The sequence below is a fragment of the Moschus berezovskii genome, chromosome 21 (genome assembly GCF_049115385.1).
Source record: "Moschus berezovskii isolate FMDL1 chromosome 21, NW_MosBer_1.0, whole genome shotgun sequence".
NCBI lineage: Eukaryota > Metazoa > Chordata > Mammalia > Artiodactyla > Moschidae > Moschus > Moschus berezovskii.
Window position 1 is genome coordinate 40,485,387 of NC_142480.1, and position 26,565 is coordinate 40,511,951.

A 26,565-nucleotide genomic window follows, 5' to 3' on the forward strand; every position below is an offset into this window, starting at 1 on the left:
TCTGATTTCTCTCCCTCCCACTCCCCTGATGTTTCCTCTACTTCTGTTGCGTGAATTTCCCCAGCCTTTACTTTGAGACCCTCATCCCTTCTGTCTTCTATTTCATCTCAGTGATTCTTACCAGCCAAACCTCCCACCCATTTTTAAAGATGTATTTCATAGATCATATTTGACTTCTATATTGCCCTCTGTTTTTCTAAACGCAATATCCATTTGAATTTTTATGAGGGTATTACTTTTTTTAAGAGGTGATTTTTCATTCCTTTCGTTGACAGTTTCTTCTTGGATCCTTCTTGTCTCTATCCTTGACTCTGTCTCTCACAATGAAGCCTGTCCTCAGACATCTTGTGATGGTGACTTTCCCCTTTAGAGAATGCTGGAGACAGAAAAGACTGCAGAGACTCTGGAGACATGGGCAGCCCACAGCAGAAGTCCTCCAGTTGCTAAAAGGAGGGGGATGACTGGCTGCCTACATTTGCTTAAGGCCGTTTACTTTTTATTCACCCATAGGGCAGTATTTTAAGGATATGTTTTAATCAGGTATGGTAAGATGCAGACACAGAAATGATGAGGGAAGGAAGTTTATTAGATACTCACAGTTCCCTAGAAACAGGAGGCTTGTTCGCCACACAGAGCCACACAGGGAAGCACCAGGGTCAATCAGAAGGCAGAGGGCTTGGGGAGAAAATGTGCTCAAAAGCCTTTATTGTGGTTTCCACAGAATGAAAGCGGTGAGGCAAGGTAAGCATAGCTAGAACTTGGAATGCTTTCAGCAGGCTCTGATGCATATGGCTTGTTGCTATTTGTCTGGTGTCTACCCCTGGGGTGGTTAAGGTCGGTGGATGGTGGCCAGGAGATGAGCGCTCCATAAAGAAGCTGGTTGGGGTGTGGGCTCTGGATTAGTTGGTTTTCATTTGATTGAGTTGTTTGCTATCTCCGGGAATTGGCTAATCTGGAGCAGTGGGGTGATGGGGACAGTCCCTCCAGGGTTAGCAAGGCCCCAGATGTCAAAGTGTCAGAACACAGAAAGTGAAAGACCTGGATGTTAAGGGCTGTTGGTCTTAATTATTTTTTCCTTCCTGTTTTGTGTGCCTTCTTTTAACCAGGTTGGTCACTGCTGTCTGGAGGAGGTTCTGAGCATGGTTGGGGTGGGGCTGGGGTGCATTTATCTTAACTTGAACCTGATTCTGTGATCTCCACCTGTCATCACCAGTCCTGGAGCCTGGTACCCCTAAAGGCTGCCCAGCTCCTCTGGGCACCTGCAGCCTCAGTCACTCAAGATGGATTTATCAAGCGCCATCTGAGCTTTGGACCCGTTCATGGGGCTGAAACTAGAGCCTTGAATACAGTGGGTCCAAATCCCACTCTTTGGACTGATAGAGAGGCACTTTGCTCCCCCCCACACACACACTCTGTCTCCTGCAGATAAATTGAAATGTCTCATCTATAATGTCCTCCTAAGTTGTCTTCAGGTTTTATTTTTGTTAAGAGCTTTGTTTTACACACATATGGAAAAGATCAGCATCCCAATGAAATGGAGGAGGACATTGGCCCCATCCCCGTGTCCTCTGGGAAGACCTTCCAGGTCAGCCCCACATGGGGCTTTCACTGCTGCCAGCTGCCCCACCTGAAAGCAACAGCCCTTCTCAGAGCTTCTCAGATCACGGGAACAACCACCCCAAGGGCACAGGGAACCCAATGCCTGGCCGGCTTGGCTTATGGATCCTTCTCTTGTTTCTAGTGCTGATGAACGGTTTGATGCTACATTCCACACCAACGTGTTAGTGAATTCTTCTGGACACTGCCAGTACCTCCCTCCAGGTAAGCACCACTCCCTTTGTCCCCTCATTTAGACAGCGTGAGTGAGGTTGGGGTGCCCAGTGGTGCCCCCAGGGGCAGCAGCTAGCTCTGTGCTCTGGGCATCCCTAGCTACCTCACATGCCTGCTGCCCCTGTCCTCTTATCCTCCACGCCCCCATATATTCCCTGAATGTGGCAATGCTGTCTTCCTGTTTGTTTGTTTGTTTTTGTCTTGGGATCATGGCTCAAGCTGTCTTTGCCAAAACATGCCCTCTGTCCTTATTGTCTGTCTTGTGTTCTTTAAATTTCTTCCACAACTAAAACAAGTCTCCCTTGTTAGGTCATTCCCATCCTCCTTACAATCTGCAGGCCAATCCCTTGGCCCTTTCTTCCGTCACAACCCCAATTTTCCTTCCCACTGCACTGGATACCTGGGCAGGTGCTGCCTTCCAGGTGTTGACCTTGCTGGGCTGGCTTCCTGAGTGTGCACAGTAAAGCCCAGCGCATCTCGCTGATTAGAGGTGAGATCTGATGGTTTCTTCCTGAAAGCGTGTCTCTCCTTCTCAGGAAGCTGATGGATAACTGCTTCCTTAGATTGAATCTCCTCTCACCAGCCCATCATTGCTATCACTTCACAGGGCTCTGGGCCACTCATGAGTGAGCCAGGTGGTGGAGGACTTGGGCTTCATGGCCTTGAGATACTAACAGATTTTTTAAAAACCTTCTGAATGGTTTTTCACATGTTCTTTCCCAGAGTTATTTCCCCCACTGCAACCGTTTTAACTCCCTGCTCCCAGGCAGCCTACAGCCACCTCCCACCTCACCACCAGCCCACATACCACACACACATACTGCGTAACACATACACACACACCCACATGCATACACATTACCCACCATACACATACATGCACACACCACACCAGACAAATAGACACATCACACGAAAGCATGCCACACTCTACACACTCTACATATCACACACACACACACAGCGCTCACAGTAGGGCTGGCTTTGCCTATTGTGTGGTTGTTTTTGAGCTGTCCCAGGTTAGCAGAGGATAAATGCCCCAAAGGAAGGATCTGTGTTTATTCCTGTTAGAACCACTACTCATCAACCAGGGCCCAGGCCCACTTGGAGGTAGACAGATGCGTGAGGGACTGAACCCATCACAGGCAGACACCATCCACTGTTGTCTGCGGAGGTGGAAAGACTTCAGACTTTCAGGTTTTCTGTCTTACAGCTTGCACTTCCTTGCTTCTTCCTCAACCCCTCCTCGCCTCCCTCAGGCCTTGCAAACCTTCTTCCTAACACAGAGCCCGGAGAGGGTCTTCCATCACTGGTACACTCTTTTCCAGCAGGCCTAGAAGTTGCATCCTTTATCATGAGGGCTATTTTGGAAAATGATCTCCAGCAGTCATCCATGTAGAAGAATATGGGGCTGTGGGTTGTATTGAAGGTTGGGGCCATTTTCAGCCACAGGAGCAGCACTCCTGACCCACGAGTCCTCTGTACTCCAGCCCCTCTGGGCCCCATACCTGTGTTCCAGTTGTTCCAGTTTCCACGGCCCCTGGAGTCCGTCAGGAGGGCACACTGAGCTTTGACTGTGGGAGTCTCCCCTACCCTGGCTGGAGAGTGTGGGGCAGTCTGGTTCGGGGCAGCAAGCCTGTACCTGGGGTCACATAGACCTGTCTGGGAAGCTGTTCTGCTCTAGCAACTGAACAGGCAAAAGGTATTTCAAGTGGAAGCTTTGAAATAGACTTGGTTATGAAATGACTTTTTTTCTCCTGTCACATTTTTATTTTTTAACAGCATTATTGAGGTATTATAAATTACATTATTGATATGTATTATAAATTACATATCATACAGCTGACCCATTTTAGGTACATGATTCAATGATATTTAGTAAATTCACAGAATTGCAGGACCACGACTGCAATGTAGTTCTAGAACATTTCCCATAACCCCCCTAAATATCCCTTTTGCCTGTTTGCAGTTAATCCTCACCCTCACTCCCAGCCGCCGGCAACCACTGACCTGCTTTCTGTCTCTAGAGAGTCTCTTTTTCTGGTCATTTCATAGAAATGGAATATTACAGTTACAGAGTTCATTTTCTACCGGCAATGAGGGTTTCAAAGGATCTAGCCCAATAATGAGAGGGCAGTGTCTGTAATGACTTCCAGATTCCTGCAGACATTGGATGTGATGCTGCAAATCCTGTTTAAAGAGACTTGAGGAGACAGGAAATCTATTATCCTTTCACAGTTTGGTTGTGGGTGAGGGGGTCCCTGAGTCCCTTTCTCCATTCACTTTTTTTTTTTTAATTTGGTAGCAGATTTATAGAGCACCTGCCCTGTCCCTGAGAACACTGGAACCCTTAGCTATTTGTGCCAGACTGCCTTCTGGTCCTTCTCTGGGCAGCAGGGAGCACTTGGGCATAAATGGGCATAAGCCCACTGGAGTGGGCTTGTCTCAGTGACATGCTGGGAAACTCCCTGCCAACTTGTCCTGTCCTTTTCAGTGGAAACTAATTTTTATTCAAACACTGCCTCCTCAGAATTCAAGCGAGTTAAAATTATCTTCCACATATGTTTCTAGATAAACCAAATAGTTCCTCAATTTTTAACATAAAGAAAATGCTCCTTCCACTCCTCACCAAACTCACACACACACCCCTTTCAGAGTCTGTTTCTAAGCTCTTCATTATTTTTATCAGCTTGTAATGGATTTTTTAACATTCTTTACATGTTTCTTACTGTTTAGAATTTGGAGGTGCACGTGCATGGCATGAGAAAGTTTACAGAGCATTTAATTTTTTGCACAGAAATCTCAGAATAGAAAATATCAGTATAGTCTTTGAAATGTAAAAGACAGTAAAGCCTCAGCTGAACTTCTTTTCTAGAGATTTTTCCAAAAAGACCCAGCTTGTTCTGTACAGGTCTAGCTAGTTTGGGTGGGCAGAATGGACCGAAGCCTCTTTGGTACACCCAGGTGAGAGACCCTGGCATCCACACCTCCTCCTCCTAAAGGGAGCACAAATGGTCTAGGGAATGTGTGCAGAGCATTGATCCTGAGACATGCAGAGTATCTGTAAGGATGCACCATTTAACTTGCCAACCTTTGATAAGGCTAGCAAGAGTTCCACTCCATGAAGAGCAGGCTGTGTGTATTATGAACAGTGTATGAGATAGAGACCAAGGAATTGCTGTGTATTTTTTTCCCCAGCATTATTGAGGTGTAGTTGACAAATGAAATTGTAATGTATATATCATATATACATTCACACATATATACACATACATGTGTGTGTATGCACACACATATGTATGTATACATATATACGTGTGTGTGTATATATATGTGTCACATATATATGTATGTATATACATGGGTTCGATCCCTGGGTTGGGAAGATCCCTTGGAAGAGGGCATGGCAACCCACTCTAGAATCCCATGGACAGAGGAACCTGGCAGGCTACAGTCTATAGAGTTGCAAAGAGTTGGACATGACTGAAGTGACTTAGCATGAATGCACGTATGTGTGTGTGTGTGTGTGTGTGTATGATTTGTATACACACACACACCCCCATATGCATACATGTTGTGAAACCATTTATTTCCATGATCAGATGAATTAACATACCCATCACCTCACATAGTTCATTTCAGGCATACTTGAAATATTAACTGTAGTCACGGTGCTATATGTTAGATCCTCACAGTGAATCCTCCTCTTACAACTGAAAGTTTGTACCCTTTGATCAACTTCTCCCCCATTTCCGCCACCCTCCAGCCCTTGGCAGTCACTATTCTGCTCTCTGTTTCAGAGTTCAAATTTATTTTTTTCAAATTCTTCATGTAAATGATATTACGCAGGATGTGTCTTTCTGTGTCTGACTTATTTCACTTAGCATAAGGTCCTCCAGGTTCATCCATGTTGTTGCAAATGGCAAGATTTTCATCTTTTTAAAGGCCAAATAATAATAATCATCAGGAATATATTATATTGCATATAATCCATATAAATTTAATTATAGATACATATATATTTTATCTATTTATCTATCAACAAACACTTAGGTTGTTTCTATGTCTTGACTGTTGTGAATAATGCTGCAGTGAATATGGGGTGCAGATAGCTCTTTAAGATGCTGATTTTGTTTCCCTTGGATGTATATGCAGGAGTGGGATTACAAGATCATATTTAGTTCTATTTATAATTTTTTGAGGAGCCTCTGTACTGTGTCCATAGTGGCTGCACCAATTTGCATTCCCACCAACAATGTGAGACAGCTGTGTGTCTAACACAGGTCTTGGTCTGTCTTATTGCCCATGCAGGCATCTTTAAGAGCTCCTGCTACATCGACGTGCGCTGGTTCCCCTTTGATGTGCAGCAGTGCAAACTGAAGTTTGGGTCCTGGTCTTATGGAGGATGGTCCTTGGATCTGCAAATGCAGGAGGCAGACATCAGCGGCTATATCCCAAATGGAGAATGGGACCTTGTGGGTAAGCCCAGCAAAGATGCAATACTGGCAACCTAGAAGGAAGCTGCTTTATTACTGTGCTGGCTTAAAAAATTTGGGATTTTCCACTCTGCTTTTCAGCATGAGCGTTTATTGAACCCTGCAGCATTCTCTATGATTTACTGAGAGCTCTAGGATTAGACGCAAAAAAAACCAACTGAAAAATTCAGTGCTTTCCATGAGGAACTCACAGTTATGGTAAAGTCAGTGCAAGTATGGGCGTCTGTATATCACTCAGTTTTGCTCCATCCCTAAATCAGGTGGGACAGCAAATTGCAGTTGATGAGAACCTGTATTTAGTGATTTAAATAGAAAAACAATAATTATGTTTATAATGGTATTGAGTTTACAGTGTATTGGAGAAGGCTATGGCACACCACTCCAGTGTTCTTGTCTGGAGAATCCCAGGGATGGGGAAGCCTGGTGGGCTGCCGTCTATGGTGTCACATAGAGTTGGACACGACTGAAGCGACTTAGCAGTTACAGTGTATTATTTATTATCATGGTGTCTTAGTCCATTCCGGCTATTGTAACAGAATGCCATAGACCAGGTGGCTTATAAACAACAGACATTTATTTCTCATAGTTGGGAAACTAAGGGTTCAAGATCAATGGGTTGGCAGACTCAGTATCTGGTGAGGACCTGCTTCCTGGTTCATAGACAGCTGTCTTCAGGCTGTGTCCTCGCATGGCAAAAGGGACAGGAGATCTCTCTAGGGTTCATTTTCTAAGAACACTAATCCCATTCTTGAGGCTCCCTCTATAACCTAATCACCACCTAAGGCCCTCACCTCCAAATAACCATAACTATGGAGGTTAGGATTTCAGCATGTGAACTCTGGGGGGACACATTCAGTCAGTAGCACGTATAATTCAAATATGTAAAAAAATCTGCCAGTTCGGCAGTGGAGCTATGTTGAGAGGGCCACTTTGACATGGTTGCAGAAATAGACATGTCTAATACTGCCAAAGCCAGAAGTACTGCCCAAAAACATATTGAACCCATAGACACCCCCAAACCTACTATTGGACACTGCACCACCCTTCAGAGAGATGAAATCCAGCTCCATCAACCAGAACACAGGCACAAGCACCCCCAACCAGGAACACATAACAGGACACTAAACCAGCCCCATCTGTGGGGGCAGACTCCACAACCTTGAGAACTATTTTTTTTCTTATAAATCACACTGTTTATTCCCCCTGCATATTTCTACCTTCACATTAGCCTTCTGTGGTGCTGTGGTTTTCCACACCTGGAAAAGTGGTGTGCTTTTCCTCTTTGTTTTCCTCATTAAAAAATAATAATAATTTTAAGATTTTTAAAAATTTTTTTCTTTTGGTGATGTTTCTGATTTTGTTTTTGATATATTCAACTGCTTTTCTTTATAGTTCTTTACCAGCTGTAGCTATTTCTGAATATATAGAAATCTTTCTCACATACAACCATTTATCTTTGCTTTTCTATTTTTTCTCTTCTCTTTCTCTTTTTTTAACCCTCTTTCCATCCCTTTTCTCTTTTCTCTCCCTTCTCCTTTTTTTATTTTTCTCTTTTTTTCCTTCTCCCTTTTTTCCTACACACTTTGTTTTTTCACCAAGTAAGTTAAATTATTGAGCTCTCTTTGCTATATTCCTCAGTTGGTACTCTGCTCAGGCCCAGTTTTCCAGATTGAGCGTTAGTTAGCTCTGCTTTTAATTGGTCAATATCACTTTTGGTTTCACCTGCTCAAGTCAATCTCCTGTACTCTTCTTCAGAATACTTTGGTTATAACTATGTGTGTGGAAGTGTTTGTATATGTCCCAGTATTTCTGTAATTACCTGCCTGATCTGCTTGATCTCCTCCCAATAGAACACAGGCACAAGTCACCCCTAACAAGACGTCAACACAAATTACTCAACCAACTTTTCCCTGAAAGGGCAAAAACCCAAAGGAAGAAGGAATACAACCCTAAAGCCTGAGAAAAGGAGACCTTAAGTGGAGCAAGTTAGGAAAAAAAAAGAAAAGAGAAATACAGCACAAATGAAAGAACAAGGCATAAACTCACAAGGCCAAATCAGTGAAGAGGAAATAGGCAGTCTGCCTGAAAGATAATTCAGAATAATGATAGTAAAGACGCTCCAAAGACTTGAAAATAGAATAGAGAAAATGCAAGTTACAATTAACACAGTTAATACAATCACCGAAGACATAGAGGAAATTAAGAATAAGTAAATAGAGATGAATAACACAATTACTGAAATTAAAAATACTCCAGAAGGAAACAGTAGCAGAATAACTGAGGCAGAAGAATGAATAAGTGAGCTGGAAGATAGAGAGGTGGAAATAACTGCTGAAGAGCAGAATAAAGGAAAAACAATGAAAATAATTGAGGATAGTCTCGGAGACCTTTGGGACAATATTAAATGCACCAACATTTGAGTTATAGGGGTCCCAGAGGAAGAAGAAGAAGAAAAGAAAGGCACTGAGAACATTTTTGAAGAAATTATAGTTGAAAACTTCCCCAGCATGGGAAAGAAAATAGTCAAGTCCAACAAGTGCAGCAAGTCCCTTATAGGATAAACCCAAAGAGAAGCACATCAAGACACATATTAATCAAGCTACCAGAGATTAAGCACAAAGAAAGAACATTAAAAGCAGCAAGGGAAAGGCAACAAGTAACACACAAGGGAAAACCCATACGATTAACAGTGGATCTTTCAGCAGAAACTCTGCAGGCCAGAAGGGAATGGCAGGATATATTTAAAGTACTGAAAGAAAAAAAAATCTACAGCCAATATTACTGTACCTGGCAAAAATCTCATTCAGAATTGATGAATAAATCAAAAGCTTCACAGACAAGCAAAAGTTAAGAGAATTTTGCACCACCAAACCAGCCTTACTCCTGCAGTGGGTTGCCATTTCCTTCTCCACAATAGGAATAGATATATCAGTAATTATCTTAAATGTAAATGGATTAAATGCACTTCAAAAAAATGGACATAGAAGGAACCTACCTCAACATAGTAAAGGCCATATATGATAAGCCCACAACAAACATTATTCTCAGTGAGAAAAACTAAAAGCATTCTCTCTAAGATCAGGAACAAGACAAGGGTGTCCACTCTCACCACTGTTATTCAACATAGTCGAAGTCCTCGCTATGAGAATCAGAGAAGAAAAAGAAAAAGAATCAAGATTGGAGAAGAAGGAGTAAAACTCTCACTGTTTGGAGATGACATGATACCATTCATAGAAAACCCAAAAGAAACTATAAGAATATTACTAGAGCTAATCATTGAATTCAGCAAAGTCACGAGATACACGGTCAATACACAGAAATCACTTACATTCCTGTATACTAACAATGAAAAATCTATACTAACAATGAAAAATCCAAAAGAGAAATTAAGGAATCAATTCCATTCACCATTGCAACCAAAAGAATAAAATATCTGGGAATAAACCTACCTAAGGGCTTCCCTGGTGGCTCAGAGGTTAAAGCGTCTGCCTCCAATGCGGGAGACCCGGGTTCGATCCCTGGGTCGGGAAGATCCCCTGGAGAAGGAAACGGTAACCCATTCCAGTATTCTTGTCTGGAGAATCCCATGGACGGAGAAGCCTGGTAGGCTACAGTCCACGGGGTCGCAAAGAGTCAGACACGACTGAGCGACGGAACTGAACTGAAGGAAACATAGAACTGTATATGGAAAATTATAAGACACTGATGAAATAAATCAAAGACAACATAAACAGATGGAGAGATAGTCCATGTTCCTAGGTAGGAAGAATCAATATTGTGAAAATGACAATACTACCAAATGCAATCTACAGATTCAGTGTGATCCCTATCAAATTACTAATGGCATTTTTCACAGAACTAGAACCAAAAATTTCACAATTCATATGGAAACACAAAACCCTAATAGCCAAAGCAGTCTTGAGAAAGAAGAATGGAGCTGGAGAAATCAACCTTCCTGACTTCAGATTATACTACAAAGCTACAGTCATCAAGACAGTTTGGCACAAAACAGAAATATAGACCAATGGAACAAGATAGAGAGCCCAGAGATAAATCCACACACCTTTGGGTACCTTATTTTTTTTAAAGGAGGCAAGAATATACAATGGAGCAAAGATAGCCTCTTCAGTAAGTGGTGCTGGGAAAATTGGACAACTACTTGTAAAAGAATGAAATTAGAACACTTCCTAAAGCCATACACAAAGATAAGCTCAAAATGGACCAAAGACCTAAATGTAAGACCAGAAACTATAAATCTTTTAGAGGAAAACACAGGCAGCACACTTGCTACCATAAATCAAAGCAAGATCTTCTATGATCCACCTCCTGGAGTAATGGAAATAAAAATAAAACAAGTGGGACTAAATTAAACTTAAAAACTTTTACACAGCAAATGAAACTACAAACAAGGTGAAAAGACAACCCTCAGAATGGGAGAAAGTAATAGCAAAGGAAACAACTGACAAATGATTAATTTCCAAAATATATAAGCAGCTCATACAGCTCAATACCAGAAAAACAAACAACCCAATCAAAAAGTGGGGAAAAGACCTAAATAGACATTTCTCCAAAGAAGACATAAAGATGGCTAACACATGAAAGGATGCTCAGCATTGCTCATTATTCAGTTCAGTTCAGTTGCTCAGTCGTGTCTGATTCTTTGCGACTCCATGAATCACAGCACGCCAGGCCTCCCTGTCCATCACCAACTCCCGGAGTTCACTCAAACTCATGTCCATCGAGTTGGTGATGCCATCCAACCATCTCATTCTCTGTCGTCCCCTTCTCCTCCTGCCCCCAATCCCTCCCAGCATCAGAGTCTTTTCCAGTGAGTCAACTCTTTGCTCATTATTAGAGAAATGCAAATCAAAACTACAATGAGATACCACCTCACACCAGTCAAAATGGCCATCATGAAAAAGTCTATAAACAATAAATGCTGGAGAGGGCATAAAGAAAGGGAAGCCTCTTGCATTGCTGGTAGGAATGTAAATTGATACAGCCTCTATGGAAGACAGTATGGAGATTCCTTAAAAAACTAGGAATAAAACCACCATGTGACCCAGCAATCCCACTTCTAGACATATACCCTGAGGAAACCAAAATTGAAAAAGACACATGTACCCCAGTGTTCATTGCAGCACTATTTACAATAGCTGGAACATGGACACAACCTAGATGTCTACTGATGAATGAATCAACAAGCTATGGTACATATATACAGTGGAATACTACTCAGCTGTAAAAAGGAACACATTTGAGTCAGTTCTAATGAGGTGGATGAACCTAGAGCCTATCATACAGAGCGATGTAAGTCAGAAAGAAAAATGTAAATATCATATCCTTATGCATATATATGGAATCTAGAAAGATGGCACTGATGAATTAATTTTAAGGGCAGCATTGGCGAAACAGACAAAGAGAAAAGACCTATGGTCATGGCGGGTGGGGAGGAGGAAGAGGGTGAGATGTATGGAGAGGGTAACCTGGAAACTTACAATACCATACGTAAAATAGATAGCCAATGGGAATTTGCTGCATGACTCAGGGAACTCAAACAAGGGCTCTGTGACTATCTAGAAGGGTAGGATGGGGAGGGGGAGGGGACATGGGTGTACCTAGGGGTTGATTATTGTTGATGTTTGACAAAACAAAATTCTGTAAAGCAATTACCCTTCAGTTACAAAATAAAGTGACAAAAAATAAAAAGATCATATAATCTGCAGTCAAAAAAAAAAAATCTGCCAGTTTGTTCAAATATCACTAAGGTACCCTTAAATAAATATATATTAAAACTAAAGCATTTATTCAAACAGCCAGTTTTCTGCACTTAGCAAATTCCATGCCTCTATGTGTGTGTTATAACCCCTTAAAACCAACAGGGTCCCATTATTTCAATGGTGGTTCCTTCCTCTCCCCCCTCCTGCCCCCCGGAAATGAAGGGATCTTGGGCAAGCGGAGTGAGAAGTTCTACGAGTGCTGCAAAGAACCCTACCCAGACGTGACCTTCACGGTCACCATCCGCCGCAGGACTCTCTACTATGGCCTCAACCTGCTCATCCCCTGTGTGCTCATCTCTGCCCTGGCCCTCCTCGTCTTCTTACTCCCTGCAGACTCTGGAGAGAAGATCTCCCTGGGTGAGTACTGGGTCTGAGCTGGGCTGGGAGGGGTCTGCTTTGAGGGTGGCAGTCAGGGGTCCATTGCAGAGCTATCCAGGGTCTGCTCAGTACATCCCAGCCCAGGGTGACTCCCTGACACCGCAGCCCCCTGGGCGGGGTGGCTGGGCCCTCCTGAGATTCCATAAACTCCTCTGATCCTGCAGAAAGGATGGGAATGCCAAGGGAGGAACCAGTTCTTCCCTGAGGGGCCTGTGCCTTCTCCCCTCCTGGCACCCCTCCCCACCCCTTGGTGGCAGCCAGCTGGAATATGTTGTGAACAGAACACCATTAAGTTTAATATAGTATCAGCTTGCATTTCTGTATTGTCACACACAATGTAATTCCTTACCATCCTCCAATAGGAAGATAAGAAAACTATGATTTAGATTGGTGAAATGAGTTCCTCAACATCTCAAAGAGTTACTAAAGATTGTGTTTGATACACATAGAAATCATTCTCAAAACCATAACTTCTGACTACAAGTGTCTGACTACTGCAGTCGACTTTCTGACTACAAAGCTCAACCAAAAAGTGAAATTATGTTTTATTTGGTGGACTTTCTAAGGACTTCAGGCTCGGGATGTAGCATCCCAGATAGCTCTGAGGGACTGCTCCAAAGAAGTAAGGAAGAAACTAGGATATATATAGGAGCTTTTGCCACAGACAGAGTAGTCGAAACATCAAAAGATTACTATTTAAAAATCAGACTTCTCAAGTTAATAAATTTAGTGCTTTCCTATGCTTGGGAAGTTGCAAAGAGTCTGGGTTCACTGAAATCATTCCTGTGATGTATACCTCAGCTCTCTGAGGCCAGTATCCTGTGTTTTCTCATCCTGAATGCCCTCAAGGTGCACCATCTGGGAGTCTGCAATGTGATGGCTTGATGGCTGCAACATCTATTGTTTATTGATATAGCAGGTGATATTTTTATTCATAGGGCTCAGCTTGGGGACATAAATGACTTATCCAAGGTCGCACAGCTAGTAAGTAGCAAAGTCAAGACCAGAAGCTGTGTCTTCCAACTGTATCTCTTGTTTTTCCTGCTGCTTGGAAATTACCTCTAGATACTAATGCATTAATAATAAAAGAGATATGTGTGCTGAAGTCAATGATTTATTTTGAGATGTTCTAAGTTCTGGCTTCTAAGTTTGTCTCCCCAGGGATTTCTCTGGAATTCTGGTATATAACTCAAACAGTCCTCAGAAAAATGCCCATTCCTGTGAATATAGAAAACCAGGCATTCCACTTGGTGTTGGGAATGTTAAGGCTACCACCCTCATACCTCCTTTGAATCTCAGGTTGCCTGGAGTTCAGGCCTTACGTTCTTTTCTGTCTCAGGAATCAGTGTATGTCTCTGTTTCAGGAATCACAGTTTTACTCTCCCTCACCGTCTTCATGCTGCTGGTAGCTGAAATCATGCCTGCGACTTCTGACTCAGTGCCCTTAATCGGTAAGCAAGCAGCCAGCTCCTCTAAAGACTTGGGCTTAGACAGTGCCTTGGATTTCCCAGCACAGGCAGAGAGCAGAAACATGTTCTCCAAGACCCTGGAGAGCTGCACACCACCCCTTTCTGTTGTGAGGGGATGATTGCTTTAATTACTCAGAGTTGACTCATGGCCTCTGCTTACCTGGGCACGCAGAAGGGGACAGGGAATCCAGCTTTGTGGTTTGGCCTTAAGATGCAGAAATGCCCCCTTTCCTCCCACAATGCACCTTTCCACACACTTGTTATGGAGCCAGAGATTTTTACCATCAGAGATTCATTATTTTTAGCTTGAGTCACTGTTTTTCCACAAATTCATTGTCACACTTTAACTCTTAGCTGTTGTTTCCCAAGATAACTTGACATCTCTGTAGAAAGTTAAAGCTTGTGAGAGAAGGTGAATAGGACAATATATTTTGGCCACATGTTGGGCTACACCCCACAGGCCTGCCAGCCCTGTACTTGCCCAGACTTTAGACAGAAGAAAGAGCCCAGAGACACCAGTGGTTTGATAGATGGGAGATCTTACACATCTGAAGCAAAAGGGTCATGGAGTGACACCCCACTGATTACCTAAGAGAATTGAAGTCAGATTGGCCCATTGGTTACCAGGGAAACCAGTGAAGGAGCACAGCCCTCTTAGCCCCTTGGGCTGAGTACCTTCAAGGTGCAGAGGTCTTCCCTTTGTTAAATTATGAATCAGGAGCCATTCTAATCTAAAGATTTAAACAGTCACTAGCTGGCTGTGGGGGAAAAGTCTGTAGGTATTTACTGATTAGCTCTGTGATTAGGGAAACAGTCATGTGAGCGCAGTGTAGGTTAAGCAGGGACTGGTCCAGCACAGGTGATGTAGAGAGAGCAAACAAACCACACACAAAGGCAGGTGTAAAGATGATCTTCTGCCCAGGGAGAGATAACAAACACAGGAGGCAGCGTCACCTGTTGCTATGCACCCCACTGGACTGGACTGAACTGGAATAAACAGGAACATGCAGAGCGGTGGTGCTCAGTGGCCCAGAGGTTAGGGCCCAATACCTTGGCTACTGCAGTCAAGGTTCAGTTCCTGGTCAGGGAACCAGACCTCCAAGACAGTTGTGAGGACAGGAAGCAAACATTCTGCTAGTAGATATTAGGTTTGATGAGAGTCCCCACTCCCACTTGACGGTGGAGGTCAGAAAGAGGAAAGCAGTTTATACAGTGGCAGTCCTGTGTGGTTAACCAGGGGTAAGTAGGAATAAGGGTCCTTACATGATATCCTCAGGCTTCACTTCACAAATTAAGAAGCCAAGGCCCTTCTTATTGGAGCTTCCTGGATGTGTAATATTTGACCAGAGAGCCTGTAGGTATAAAGAGCCTCTGTGGGTGTCATGTTTTTCCCAGAGCCATCCCGGAAACAAGGATGCTTCAACCTGACATTCTGACCCCATCCTTTCACTTTTAGTAGAGACCTGCAGCAGAAACCACCCTTAACCAGGCAGTCAGCAGGCCCTGATGTCTGATGAACCCACAGGCGTGGCGGGTGCCTAGCCCACGTCTAGAAGAATGGAATGGCCTTCTGGAAGACCTTCTAGAAGAAAGACGGCTGTTGGCCTTTGACCTCTGTTGTCGAGATTTCAGCTGTGGGATCCAGTCACCCTGGATCTCTGTAGGTCACTGTATGAGTCTGCTAAGGCTGCCACAATAAAAGTCCACAGACTGAGTGGCTTCCACAGGACAAATTTATTTGTTCCCGGTTTTGGAGGCTGTGACTCTAAGATCAAAGGGCCAGCAGGGTTGGTTTCTCCTGAGGTCTCCCTCCTTGTCTTGCAGAGAGGTACTCTCTGCTGTTCCCTGACATGGTCTTTCCCCTGTGTTTTCACATCTCTGTGCCCTCACATCTCTGTGCCCCTTTGAGCACCCAGATTTCCCCTTTTTATAAGGACATCAGCCAGCTCCAGTACTCTGGCCTAGAAAATCCCATGGATGGAGGAGCCTGGTGGGCTGCAGTCCGTGGGGTCGCTAAGGGTCAGACACGACTGAGCGACTTCACTTTCACACATTGGAGAAGGAAATGGCAACCCACTCCAGTGTTCTTGCTTGGAGAATCCCAGGGATGGGGGAGCCTGGTGGGCTTCCGTCTATGGGGTCACACAGAGTCGGACATGACTGAAGTGACTTAGCAGCAGCAGCAGCAGCCAGATTGGACCAGGTGCCACACTAACAATCTCACTTTAATTAATCTCCTCTTTGAAGGCCCTCTCTTCAAACAGTCACATTCTAAGATACTTGTTATTTAGAACTTAAACACACAAATTTTAGGGGGACACAGTATGCAGCCCATAACAGTCATGGTTTGGTCCCCCTTCCCTCCCCTTCCCAGAGGTCCCTGATGCTGATATCAAGTCTCAAATGTCCTCGTCCAGTAGCTCCTTGTATGTTCCTCTTGGTCTCCATAGGAAAGCAGTGAGTTCCTGCCTGCCTGGAGAGTAGGAGGTGTTTTTAACCAAGTGTGATTATGACCAACCTTGATAGTATATTAAAAAGCAGAGACATTACTTTGCCAACAAAGGTCCGTCTAGTCAAGGCTATGGTTTTTCCCGTGGTCATGTATGGATGTGAGAGTTGGACTGTGAAGAAAGCTGATCACCGAAGAATTGATGCTTTTGAACTGTGGTGTTGGAGAAGACTCTTGAGAGTCCCTTGTACTGCAAGGAGAGCCAACCAGTCCATTCTAAAGAAGATCATCCTGGGTGTTCATTGGAAGGACTGATGCTGAAGCTGAAACTGCAATATTTTGGCCACCTCATGCAACGAGTTGACTCACTGGAAAAGACTCTGATGCTGGGAAGGGTTGGGGGCGGGAGGAGAAGGGGACGACGGAGAATGAGATGGCTGGATGGCATCACCGACTCTGTGGACATGAGTTTGAGTGAACTCCGGGAGTTGGTGATGGACAGGGAGGCCTGGTGGGCTGTGATTCATGGGGTTGCAGAGAGTCGGACATGACTGAGCAACTGAACTGAACTGAACTGATGGTCTCATATTTAGCTTTGTACAGGATATCTGTTTAAGAGCTCAGCCCCTTGGGTGGGTAGCCACAATGAAGGTTTATCTATTTATTTGCATTTATGTCAGGATAATTTATTGTTTTGCTTGTTTAAGGAGGCGTTGACCATACATATTTTTGTTTCATTATTTTTAATACTCTTTTTGCCCTTGAATCCATGCTTCTAATCCCTTTTTTATTTTTTGAAGTATAATTGATTTACAGAATCTTGTTGGTTTCAGGCATACAGCACAGTGGTTCAGTTATATATATATATATATATATATATATATATATTCTTTTATTTTTTTTTCAGATTTTTTTCCCTTATAGGTTATTACAAAATGTTGAGTAGAGTTCCCTGTGCTATACAGTAGGTCCTTATTGGTTATCTATTTTATATATAGTAGTGTATGTGTTAATCCCAACCTCCTAATTTATCCCTCCTCCACACTGAAGGTTTAATAATCATAGTTGACAGTTAAAGAATGCCCACCTGTGCCAACTTTTTCCTATACCCTTGGCCCATAAAATTGTTAATCTCTGCACCAACCCTGCAGAGAAGGCATTTCTGTCCCTGTTATACAGTAAAGAACCTGAGGCCCGGAGAGCCTAAGTGGCCACCTAGGCTCACAGATGACAGCCAGTGTACCAGGAGGGAGCTCCATGCTGCTTCTCACCTGGGCCAAGGTAGAGAAACGCATCCTTACCATCAAAGCTGAAGCTGATGTTCTCAGCCTGAAAGGACACTGCAGCTGACCTCTTCCTCGGACTGGCCAGCTGGCACTCCCCACCCCCATGGCTCTTGGTTGATGGAGCCAGAGCCTACTGTAAGTAAAGTCATTTTCCAGGCCTGAGGAGACAGCTGTGTGGCACCCAGATCTGCCCTTGCTGGACCTCTGCAGCCTGCCCAGGGCCTGCAGTCATAACTGTTGTGACCACCTCCTCTGTGTCCCAGTGGCTTCAGTTCTAACACTGATGCTTCTTTATCAGACAACCTTATCACCGTCCTGTGATGTGCACTTAACTTTCACCGAAAGAAGCAGTCAGGGTTCCCGAAAGTTCAGGCAGCTGGTGAGGCTGCTCACCAGGACTGGAGGAAGCAGGTCTGTATGCTGTGGGGCCGGTCTCTGCGGGCTGCAGGCCTGGAAGGGGTCATGCTCTTCTCTTGGGCCTCACTCCCCAGCCCCTGGTGGTCAGGGTTCCCCGCACTGTGCTGTGGTAACACTCCTGCATCTGTGCTCTCTGCAGCCCAGTACTTCGCCAGCACCATGATCATCGTGGGCCTCTCTGTGGTCGTCACGGTGATCGTGCTACAGTACCACCACCACGACCCCGATGGTGGCAAGATGCCCAAGTGGGTGAGTTCCTCCCCAGCACCTCCACCAGGAGAGGGTCGGGGTGCCTTCCCCAGAGAGGGCTCCGAGGGTGACTCATCTATTTTAAAAAACCCCCCAAAAAACTTGGATTCTGAAACAAAAAGCCACAGTTCCTCACATGTCTGCATATCTCTGCATCCAGGGCAGTAGGGTGAGTGCTGTCAGGGTCCCACAGGGCTGTCCTTACTATCTGACATCCCAGAAATGGGCTTAGGCCACCGCTCTGCACCTTTCACTGAACAGTATTTTTAAACCTCCTTTCTGCACATACAGCGTGAGAAGCAACACGAAGATGAACACACAGCTGCTGGTTGGAGATTCAAAACAGAATGAGGAGTGAAAGGAGTAAGAAACAGAGTGATCTGAGTACATATATACATTCAATTGTCTACAAAATATAAACAATAAGAAAAGAAAGGAATTTTATTTGAATCAAACTGAGGGATAGCCTGGAAACCAGCTTCCCAGATGACTCTGAGAAACTGCTCTGGAGAAGCAGGGTTTTCAGCACGGTTTTATATCTTGTCAGAACAAAGAACATTAAACAAGTCAGGGTTACATTTCTTCAAGGTAAAAAAAAAAAAAACAGATCAGCTTATACGCATTGATTCAGCATGGCCTTGGTGCCTGAGAGAGGAGTCTTATCATCAGAGGACTAGCACTGACATCCCAGGAAGAGAGGCATTTAATCTTTTATTTTTATCATGGACATACTTTACTTTGGGTCAGTGTGCCCTTTCCTTTAATAATTAAATCAGATGTACAGTGTATGTTTGATAGGCCGTAGGCTATTTTAGTTAGCATCAAATTCAAGTTAACTCATGCATAAGCCAGAATGACTTCCCTGTATCTCAATATATGAAACTTTCTTTTATCGCAATACACATAAGAAAGTCATTTAACCAAAAGACTATAAAATAAAAGTAGGTGGTTAACAGTGGTGAAGGGGGATGCGATAAAAGGAAATGGATGGAAAATAAACATCTGTCATCGTAGCCCAGGTCAGGCCACATGGTCCCCACATTTCCCAGCACTGATGCCTTGTGATGTGTGCTGATGCTTCCCAAGTCACGGCTGTGCTCCATGAAAGTCCAGCATCCAAAACACTGTACCCACTCTTGCTTAACACTTGGCAAACCTTGGTTGGGGGCTGAGCAGGGCCTGGACTTTTCCCACCTCGTGTGACGATGTGACCAAACCCCCAGCCAGAGAAGAGCTGACCCCCAACCCCTCACCCCACTTGTTTTTGGGGCCCCGCAAACCTTGCAATCTTCCCATCCAGAGAGCAAGGCTTAGGGACCACTGGGAGCTAAAGAAGCCCTCTGATGCCAAAACAACCCTGTCTTTGCTGACCCGTAATCTATTTTTTTTTTAAGGTGTCAGCTTTTTATTTTTTTTATAAATCAACTATATATTAATTAAAGTATCATATTCTATTCTGTTGTCTTTTTTTTTTACTTTACAGTATTGTATTGGTTTTGCCATACATTGACATGAATTGAGTCCAAGTTCAGAGTCAGTTAGGACTGAATGCAACTGCAAGATGTAAAATGCATTTCCTTAATCTCCAGGAACAGGGAGTTCCTGGGCCTTCTAAAAGTATCCATTGCACAATAATTTACAGTTACACAAAAGTTAACTTAAGAAAGACCTTTTTTTCTTTCTTTTTTCTTTAATAAAGGAATTGGCTTTGCAGAGTGACTGCCCTTGAATTCTTTCCCACAGCAAGTCCTTATACTTGATAACTCTCTCATGGCATCAGCAATGGGCTCCCCCAAATGATACAGCCTCTCACATAGGTCATGTCATCACAGTCTGCGGGCTTGTTTTGACAAGTTCCACTCCCCACCCCTCAAAAAAAAAAAAAGGCTGAGACATATTTGTGTACATTCACCTACATTCTTTTCTGACTTAGAACCTTGAAAGACTTTCTTGTCTATCCACCCATCTGTTTGAAATAACATTTCCAAGTATCAGAAGTCAAAATCAAAGAATTATACATAAGAAAATTCTGCTCCCATTCATTCCTACCCCTACTTCCACCACCAATTGATAACCATTCTGATTAATTTCTTTTTCCTTCCAGTGTTTATGCAGATGCCAAAATATAAACACAAATTCTTATTTTTTCTGTTTTGACTGTTGTACAGAGAAGGAAATTAAGGCAGTAAGATACAAAACCATTTTTAATGATCTGGTAGCACTTTACTGTTCCAGAGAAATCTGAATTAGAGCATATGCTGATTATTCACCTCTCAGCACAAGACTGTGTTAAAGCAATGGTGCAAAGCAAATATGAAATTTGTATTTTTGTTTCATTTTATATAACAGGCTGCATTTTTTTTCTTTCTTTCTATGTGTTTTTGAAACATAAACAACCTCCAAGGGGCTTTCATTATAATCTGTTACCATGAAGAAAACACTGCCAGTGCGGTGGCATTATGTGACATTTGCACAGCCAGAAACAAAACCATAACCTAACAGGAGAGGGCACAAGCACAGACTGAGAAGTGCCAAGAGGATCATCTCATCTTCTGAGATGCTTTAGCCTTAAAAGCGAATGAATCAGGCCATAAAATTCAAAATAGATTTAGCTTGAACTGTGCCCCAGGCCATGTGCAGACCCCCACGTGTGGGGCAAAGCAAAGCCCTGGATCTGAGGCTCAGCTCTCCCTGCACCGCTGCCTCTGGGTTTGGCCACATTCACGACGCTGTGTACTTCCTTGAGTTCTGGCTCTGGCTTTCTGGTGCCTTCCCAGTGGGAGTTGGGCTAAAGTCACGGGGGCTTGCAGAGAACCCAACAGACAGACCTTTTTATGGATGAGTCTGCGGAAGTCAGAACACATTAGGTGACGCAGACTCACTGTGTGACCTTGAGCCAGTTTATTCACCTCTTTGAGCCTAAGATTCTTTTTTTAAATTTATTCAAGTATAGTTGATTTACAGTGTTATGTTTTGGTGTAGAGTGATTTATATATATACACACACACGTATAGTGCATCTATGTGTGTGTATATATCAGCCATAAATTCAAAGGATTTGGGCTGATTTTGCACTCCATCAGCAAAGCTAAAATATTTACCATCTGGCCCTTTAAAGAAAGTCTGCCAACCCCAGCTTCAGACTTTCCACAGCACTTTGTCTTATATCATCATCAGTCTTCACTGCAGCCTAATAGATTAGATTAGAGGTTCCTCAGCTGCCATGGTTCACAGCACCTTTCATGAGTCAGGGTTTTGTTTTTTCCAGAGAGCACATAGGACAGAAGGAATACCTAATGGTTCTATAAATAAAACAGGTCAAAACAACTTACTAAGTACTTATGCCCTGACAACTTAGCACCTTTCGGCACAGCAAACCTCACACCTTGTGAGCATGCTACCCTGCTTGTCTGTTCCACGATGACTTTCTTGGCACTTGCCTTTTATCAGGACGAGTTCCAAAATCTGCTTTGCAAGGGTAGGATATCATGCAAGGAATGCAGTGATCTAATGTAACAGTCTGGACTGCTTCAGGCTAGGGAATTACACGGTGTCTCAAGTGTCACAGGGTTGCCCCTTAAAACTTAACATCTCCAGGGGTGCCTTGTGAATGATCTAATGTAACAGTCTGGATTGCTTCAGGCTAGGGAAGCACACGGTGTCTCAAGTGTCACAGGGTTGCCCGTTAAAACTTAACATCTCCAGGAGTGCCTTGTGAGTTCGCTGCTGCACACTGGGGTACCTCACACAGAGCTAAAGATGACGTTCCCAAATTTCAGATGTAAAAATGCTCTGTTCCCTGGCTCAGGACTCCCTTTAGAAGACAGCCCTCTTCACCCACACAGGCTGTCTTCCCTGAGATGGCACTGTGCCCATAGCTTCTTCCCAGGGTGATTTTCCACATTGCTTTATCGTCACCTCACGATTAAACCATTGTACCCCGTTGGCACTGCTTACCTGTGTAAACTCACCTGGGAAGGTGTGGTAACCTGTCACCCCCAGGGTCCACCCCCACGAAGTCTAGTAGGTATTACAGTTGTATCCTCCTTGCTGTCAGGGTCAGCCGTGGGCCCTGCCCAGCACCTCTAAGACTGTGCTGTCTCCACAGACCAGAGTCATCCTCCTGAACTGGTGCGCCTGGTTCCTTCGCATGAAGAGGCCGGGGGAGGACAAGGTGCGGCCGGCCTGCCAGCACAAGCAGCGCCGCTGCAGCCTGGCCAGCGTGGAGATGAGCGCAGTGGCAGGGCCGCCAGCCACCAATGGCAATCTGCTGTACATTGGCTTCCGCGGCCTGGACAGCATGCACTGCGCACCCACCCCTGACTCAGGGGTCGTGTGTGGCCGCGTGGCCTGCTCCCCTACCCATGACGAGCACCTGCTGCACGGCGGCCAGCCCTCTGAGGGGGACCCGGACCTGGCCAAGATCCTGGAGGAGGTGCGCTACATCGCCCACCGCTTCCGCTGCCAGGACGAGAGTGAAGCCGTGTGCAGCGAGTGGAAGTTCGCAGCCTGTGTGGTGGACCGACTCTGTCTCATGGCCTTCTCCGTCTTCACCATCCTCTGCACGATCGGCATCCTGATGTCGGCGCCCAACTTCGTTGAAGCCGTGTCCAAAGACTTCGCTTGACCCAGCCCAGGCTCCCAGCGTGCAGGACATACGCAGATGCGCGATGATGATGGCTTAAAGAGAACTTGGGATGGCTGATCCCATAGCAGCATTAAACCCTGAAAGACGCACATGTACCCCATCGCTGCCACGTCGGTTTCAGTTTCCTTGTTACTTTCAGTAATGGGATCTCACGTTTCAGTTTAACCCTCTTTAGTGGGCCACTTGATATCCTTGGAGCCATCCTTATAGTCAGCAGGACTCCCGAGAGGTAGTTTTGTCCATCCCACATTGCCTGGTGAGCTCTTCAGAGGTTAGGGTAGCTCAAGACTGACTGCCAGGGGAGGCCTGGACAGCGGGTTTGCATGCCTGCATGTCACTTGCCATGAGGGCCTACATGAAAATTCATAACCTGCTTTTGCCTGTGTACAAACCTAGATTGAAGTTAATCACAATAATAAACCACATTCAGTTAACCCATCAGATGATTAATGAAACAAAGCTAAACTTAAAACCCAACTACTTGTTTTTATTCAATTTAGACTTTAATTTTCTCTACCAAAGACAGTTGATAAATACTATGCTATCTGCACTTTTAAAAAGAGACAGTAATATTTGATCTTGTAAATTATGCTTTTGCCAGCCTGATTTTTGCCATCCTCTTGGGAATCAGGATGGACACAGGTGTGTGTTGATTCTGAACCGGGACCAGACTCAGTCAAGTCAGGGGAATTTCTGTAGATCCCAGACACTCTCAAGCTTCCTTTGCTGCCCCTAGGCACCAGGCAGTTGAGTGAATCTGTTCTATTCTCCAAAACCCAGAGGACAAGTAGAATTCTATTAGAATTACCACCCAATGTAATAATAGCTGAAGCTAAATTAAACCATCTATTTTTTTAACTGTATTAAATGTTTCACGTATATTGGAGTTGGTTAGCCTTATAAAATTTGTGGGTCCATACAAATGCACAACATAAAGTCACCAAGGTATTCCATACATTTTCTCCTTGTGTCAGGGCTAAACGGCAGGGACTTGGGCCTCTTTTGGCTCCCTGTGTTGCAGGAACTGGGGAGGGGGTGGTGTGGCTGATGGCTCTCCTGAATGGCCGGCCAGTGGTGGTTAGCAGGAGAGGCTGATAGACTAGCAGTGGCTGCATACCCAGTAACTCTGGTTTCTGGTTTGGCAGGGCTCAGCTTATGCACCCCAGCTTCAGCCCAGAGAGCTGGCTGAATGAGTTGATTCACTGGAAGCTTATGTTTTGAAAGCAAGGGGGACTTTCTTTTAAACCCAAGTGGTGACGCGGTTCTCCACTTAGGTTTTCTCCCTGACAGTCGTCACTTTGCTTCTCCCTTCCTTACTGTCGAATGTGATCAGAGGAAGACACAGGAAGAGACAGTCTGTCCTGTTCTGTCATTTCATCTAGTAAACTCGCAGAGCTCAAAACTGCCGAAAATGTCTGAGCGCCTGGGGATCTTTAATTTGCTTCTAACCCCTGAAATGGTTACTTTATGAGGGAAGATTTGATTTTTCAGAGCAAAGGAAATTGTATGCCCTTCTGCAGCCATTGAGTTCACTCATTTCTGGGTGGATTTGTGTGTACTGAGGAAGATGGAGGCGTGTGCCTGCTCTCTGTGTGTGTGATAACGTGTGTGTGAGAACCTTCAGAAAAGGTCCCTGATTTACAGTAAGAAAGCTGATAAATAAGGGCATGCCAACATTATGCTGTTTGGAGCAGGGTTGTCCTCAGAGTACACTCATTCTACATGGAGTGGATGAAAAATGCACATTTTTTTTTCTATTAAAGTGTCTTTAGAAACAATTAGAAGTGTTTTGATATGTAAAGAGAGTACTTCATTTCTTATAACAACATATACGATCTACCTCATTCTTAACAGCTGCTTAGCCTTCCATTGTCCCTGTGCACTATTAATTTCTTTAATTAGCTTTTTATTAGTGAACCTATAGAATATTTCCTGTCTTTATTTTTGTACACAGATCTAGAAGTAGCATCCTTGTACTTATATCATGGCATACTTTTGTGACTGTATCTTGATATCGACTGGAACTTGGAAAATGGAGTTGCTGAATTTAAGATTATATCTATTTAACACTTTTGTCAATTATTGTCAGATGATTCTTCAAAAATTGATCTGTGGTTATACTTATCAAGAAATGATCAGTTTCGCAGTTTTCTCAAACAGCTTCTATTCCAGTCTAGTGAAGAATAATATTATAATATTATTCTGACTTAGTTCACTTTATTAGGAGTGAAGTTGAACATCTTTTCAAATGTTTTCTGATCACTTTTTGGTAAATTTGTGTCCTTACACAGTTTTGGCTTTTTCTTAATTAGTTTGGGTGTATATTTGAAATTTTTCTGTCTTATGTCTTGAAAATATTTTTGTCTTTTGAGGTTCTCTATTGATTTTCTTATTTATTGTCACATATATAAAATTTAACGTTTTATGTTGTCAATTTATCCGTATTTTTCATTTTAGATCCCAAAATTTGTTTCCGATTCTAAAACACCTTTCCCATTCTGAGATTATAAATAAATTTACTCATATTTTCTTCTAAATCCTTATGGTTTCATCTGTTTATCTTTACCTACTCTTAACTCCCAGGAATTCATTTATTGCAGAAAATGAAGGTAAAGATGTGATTTTTTCCCCTCTAAATGGTTAGTAAGTTGTGCTAGCAAAATATATAACAGTGCATTCTGGTATAAAATTATATAGTCTTTTCCCCCTTTATTCAAATGCCACCTTATTTGTAAACAAAATTCCTCAAAGTGTTTGAATCTTCTTCTGTTTTATTGATTTATCTCCCTATGAATTCCTTTAATTTCTGAGACTTTATTCCTATTAATATAAAATATTCATATTAATATAAGTATTTTCAGGTCAAGGCTCCTCAGAATACTTGCCTCTCTTTTTTCCCTTTAACTCTATTTTCTCATAAACACACACATAACTTTTTTAAAAAATGGGGCCACAGTGAATTTATAGATTAATTGTTTTCCTATCCAAGAATGCTGCCATCCAACTTATATTCAAATCTCATGTCACTCATAGAGTTTTATGGTTTTGTTCAGATAGATCCTATGAAGTTGTTATTGTCTATTACTAGATATTTTATCATTTGGCTACCATTTTCAATGGAATAATTTTTTACATTTTGTATTCTTACCAGATATATAGGATAGTAGTTGATTTTGTATATCATTGTTATAATCAAACACCCTAATTGTAATTTCTTACTGTTTCTAAGATTTTCTTTTGCCTCCCCCTTTCCACCAATTTCCCTTATTTCTTTCTCTTAGCCAACTGCATTTGAGAACAGTATTAAAGAATAGTGACTCAGGCAGCATACCTGTCTTGTTCCTGACATCAATAGGACAGTTTAATGTCTCACCATTTAACTTGAATGAAGGCATGTATTTTCCTTATAATAAACAGTATCTGTGTGTTCTCAAAGTGTTAAGGCTTTCTGGGGGAAATACAGATGCTGGGTTTTTTTTGTGGGGGGAGGGTTGTCACAACTTTCTCAGTATCCATGGAGATGATTAGAAGGGTTTCCCTTTGCTCTTGTAGGACATGGTATAT

At 43.4% G+C, this 26,565-nt stretch overlaps 1 protein-coding gene across 1 annotated transcript in view; it reads left to right on the forward strand.

Annotated features, from left to right (window-relative positions):
• The window catches only part of LOC129550392 (neuronal acetylcholine receptor subunit alpha-7), a 145,887-nt gene extending 120,250 nt beyond the window's left edge, over nt 1-25,637 (forward strand). The window contains exons 5-10 of the mRNA XM_055417998.2: nt 1,742-1,821; nt 6,142-6,309; nt 12,269-12,463; nt 13,849-13,935; nt 18,245-18,354; nt 22,462-25,637. Of these exons, the coding sequence (XP_055273973.1) occupies nt 1,742-1,821; nt 6,142-6,309; nt 12,269-12,463; nt 13,849-13,935; nt 18,245-18,354; nt 22,462-22,980 (1,159 nt within the window). The 3' untranslated portion in view covers nt 22,981-25,637. The remainder of the gene's footprint in view (nt 1-1,741; nt 1,822-6,141; nt 6,310-12,268; nt 12,464-13,848; nt 13,936-18,244; nt 18,355-22,461) is intronic.
• Nucleotides 25,638-26,565: the final 928 nt, after the last annotated feature.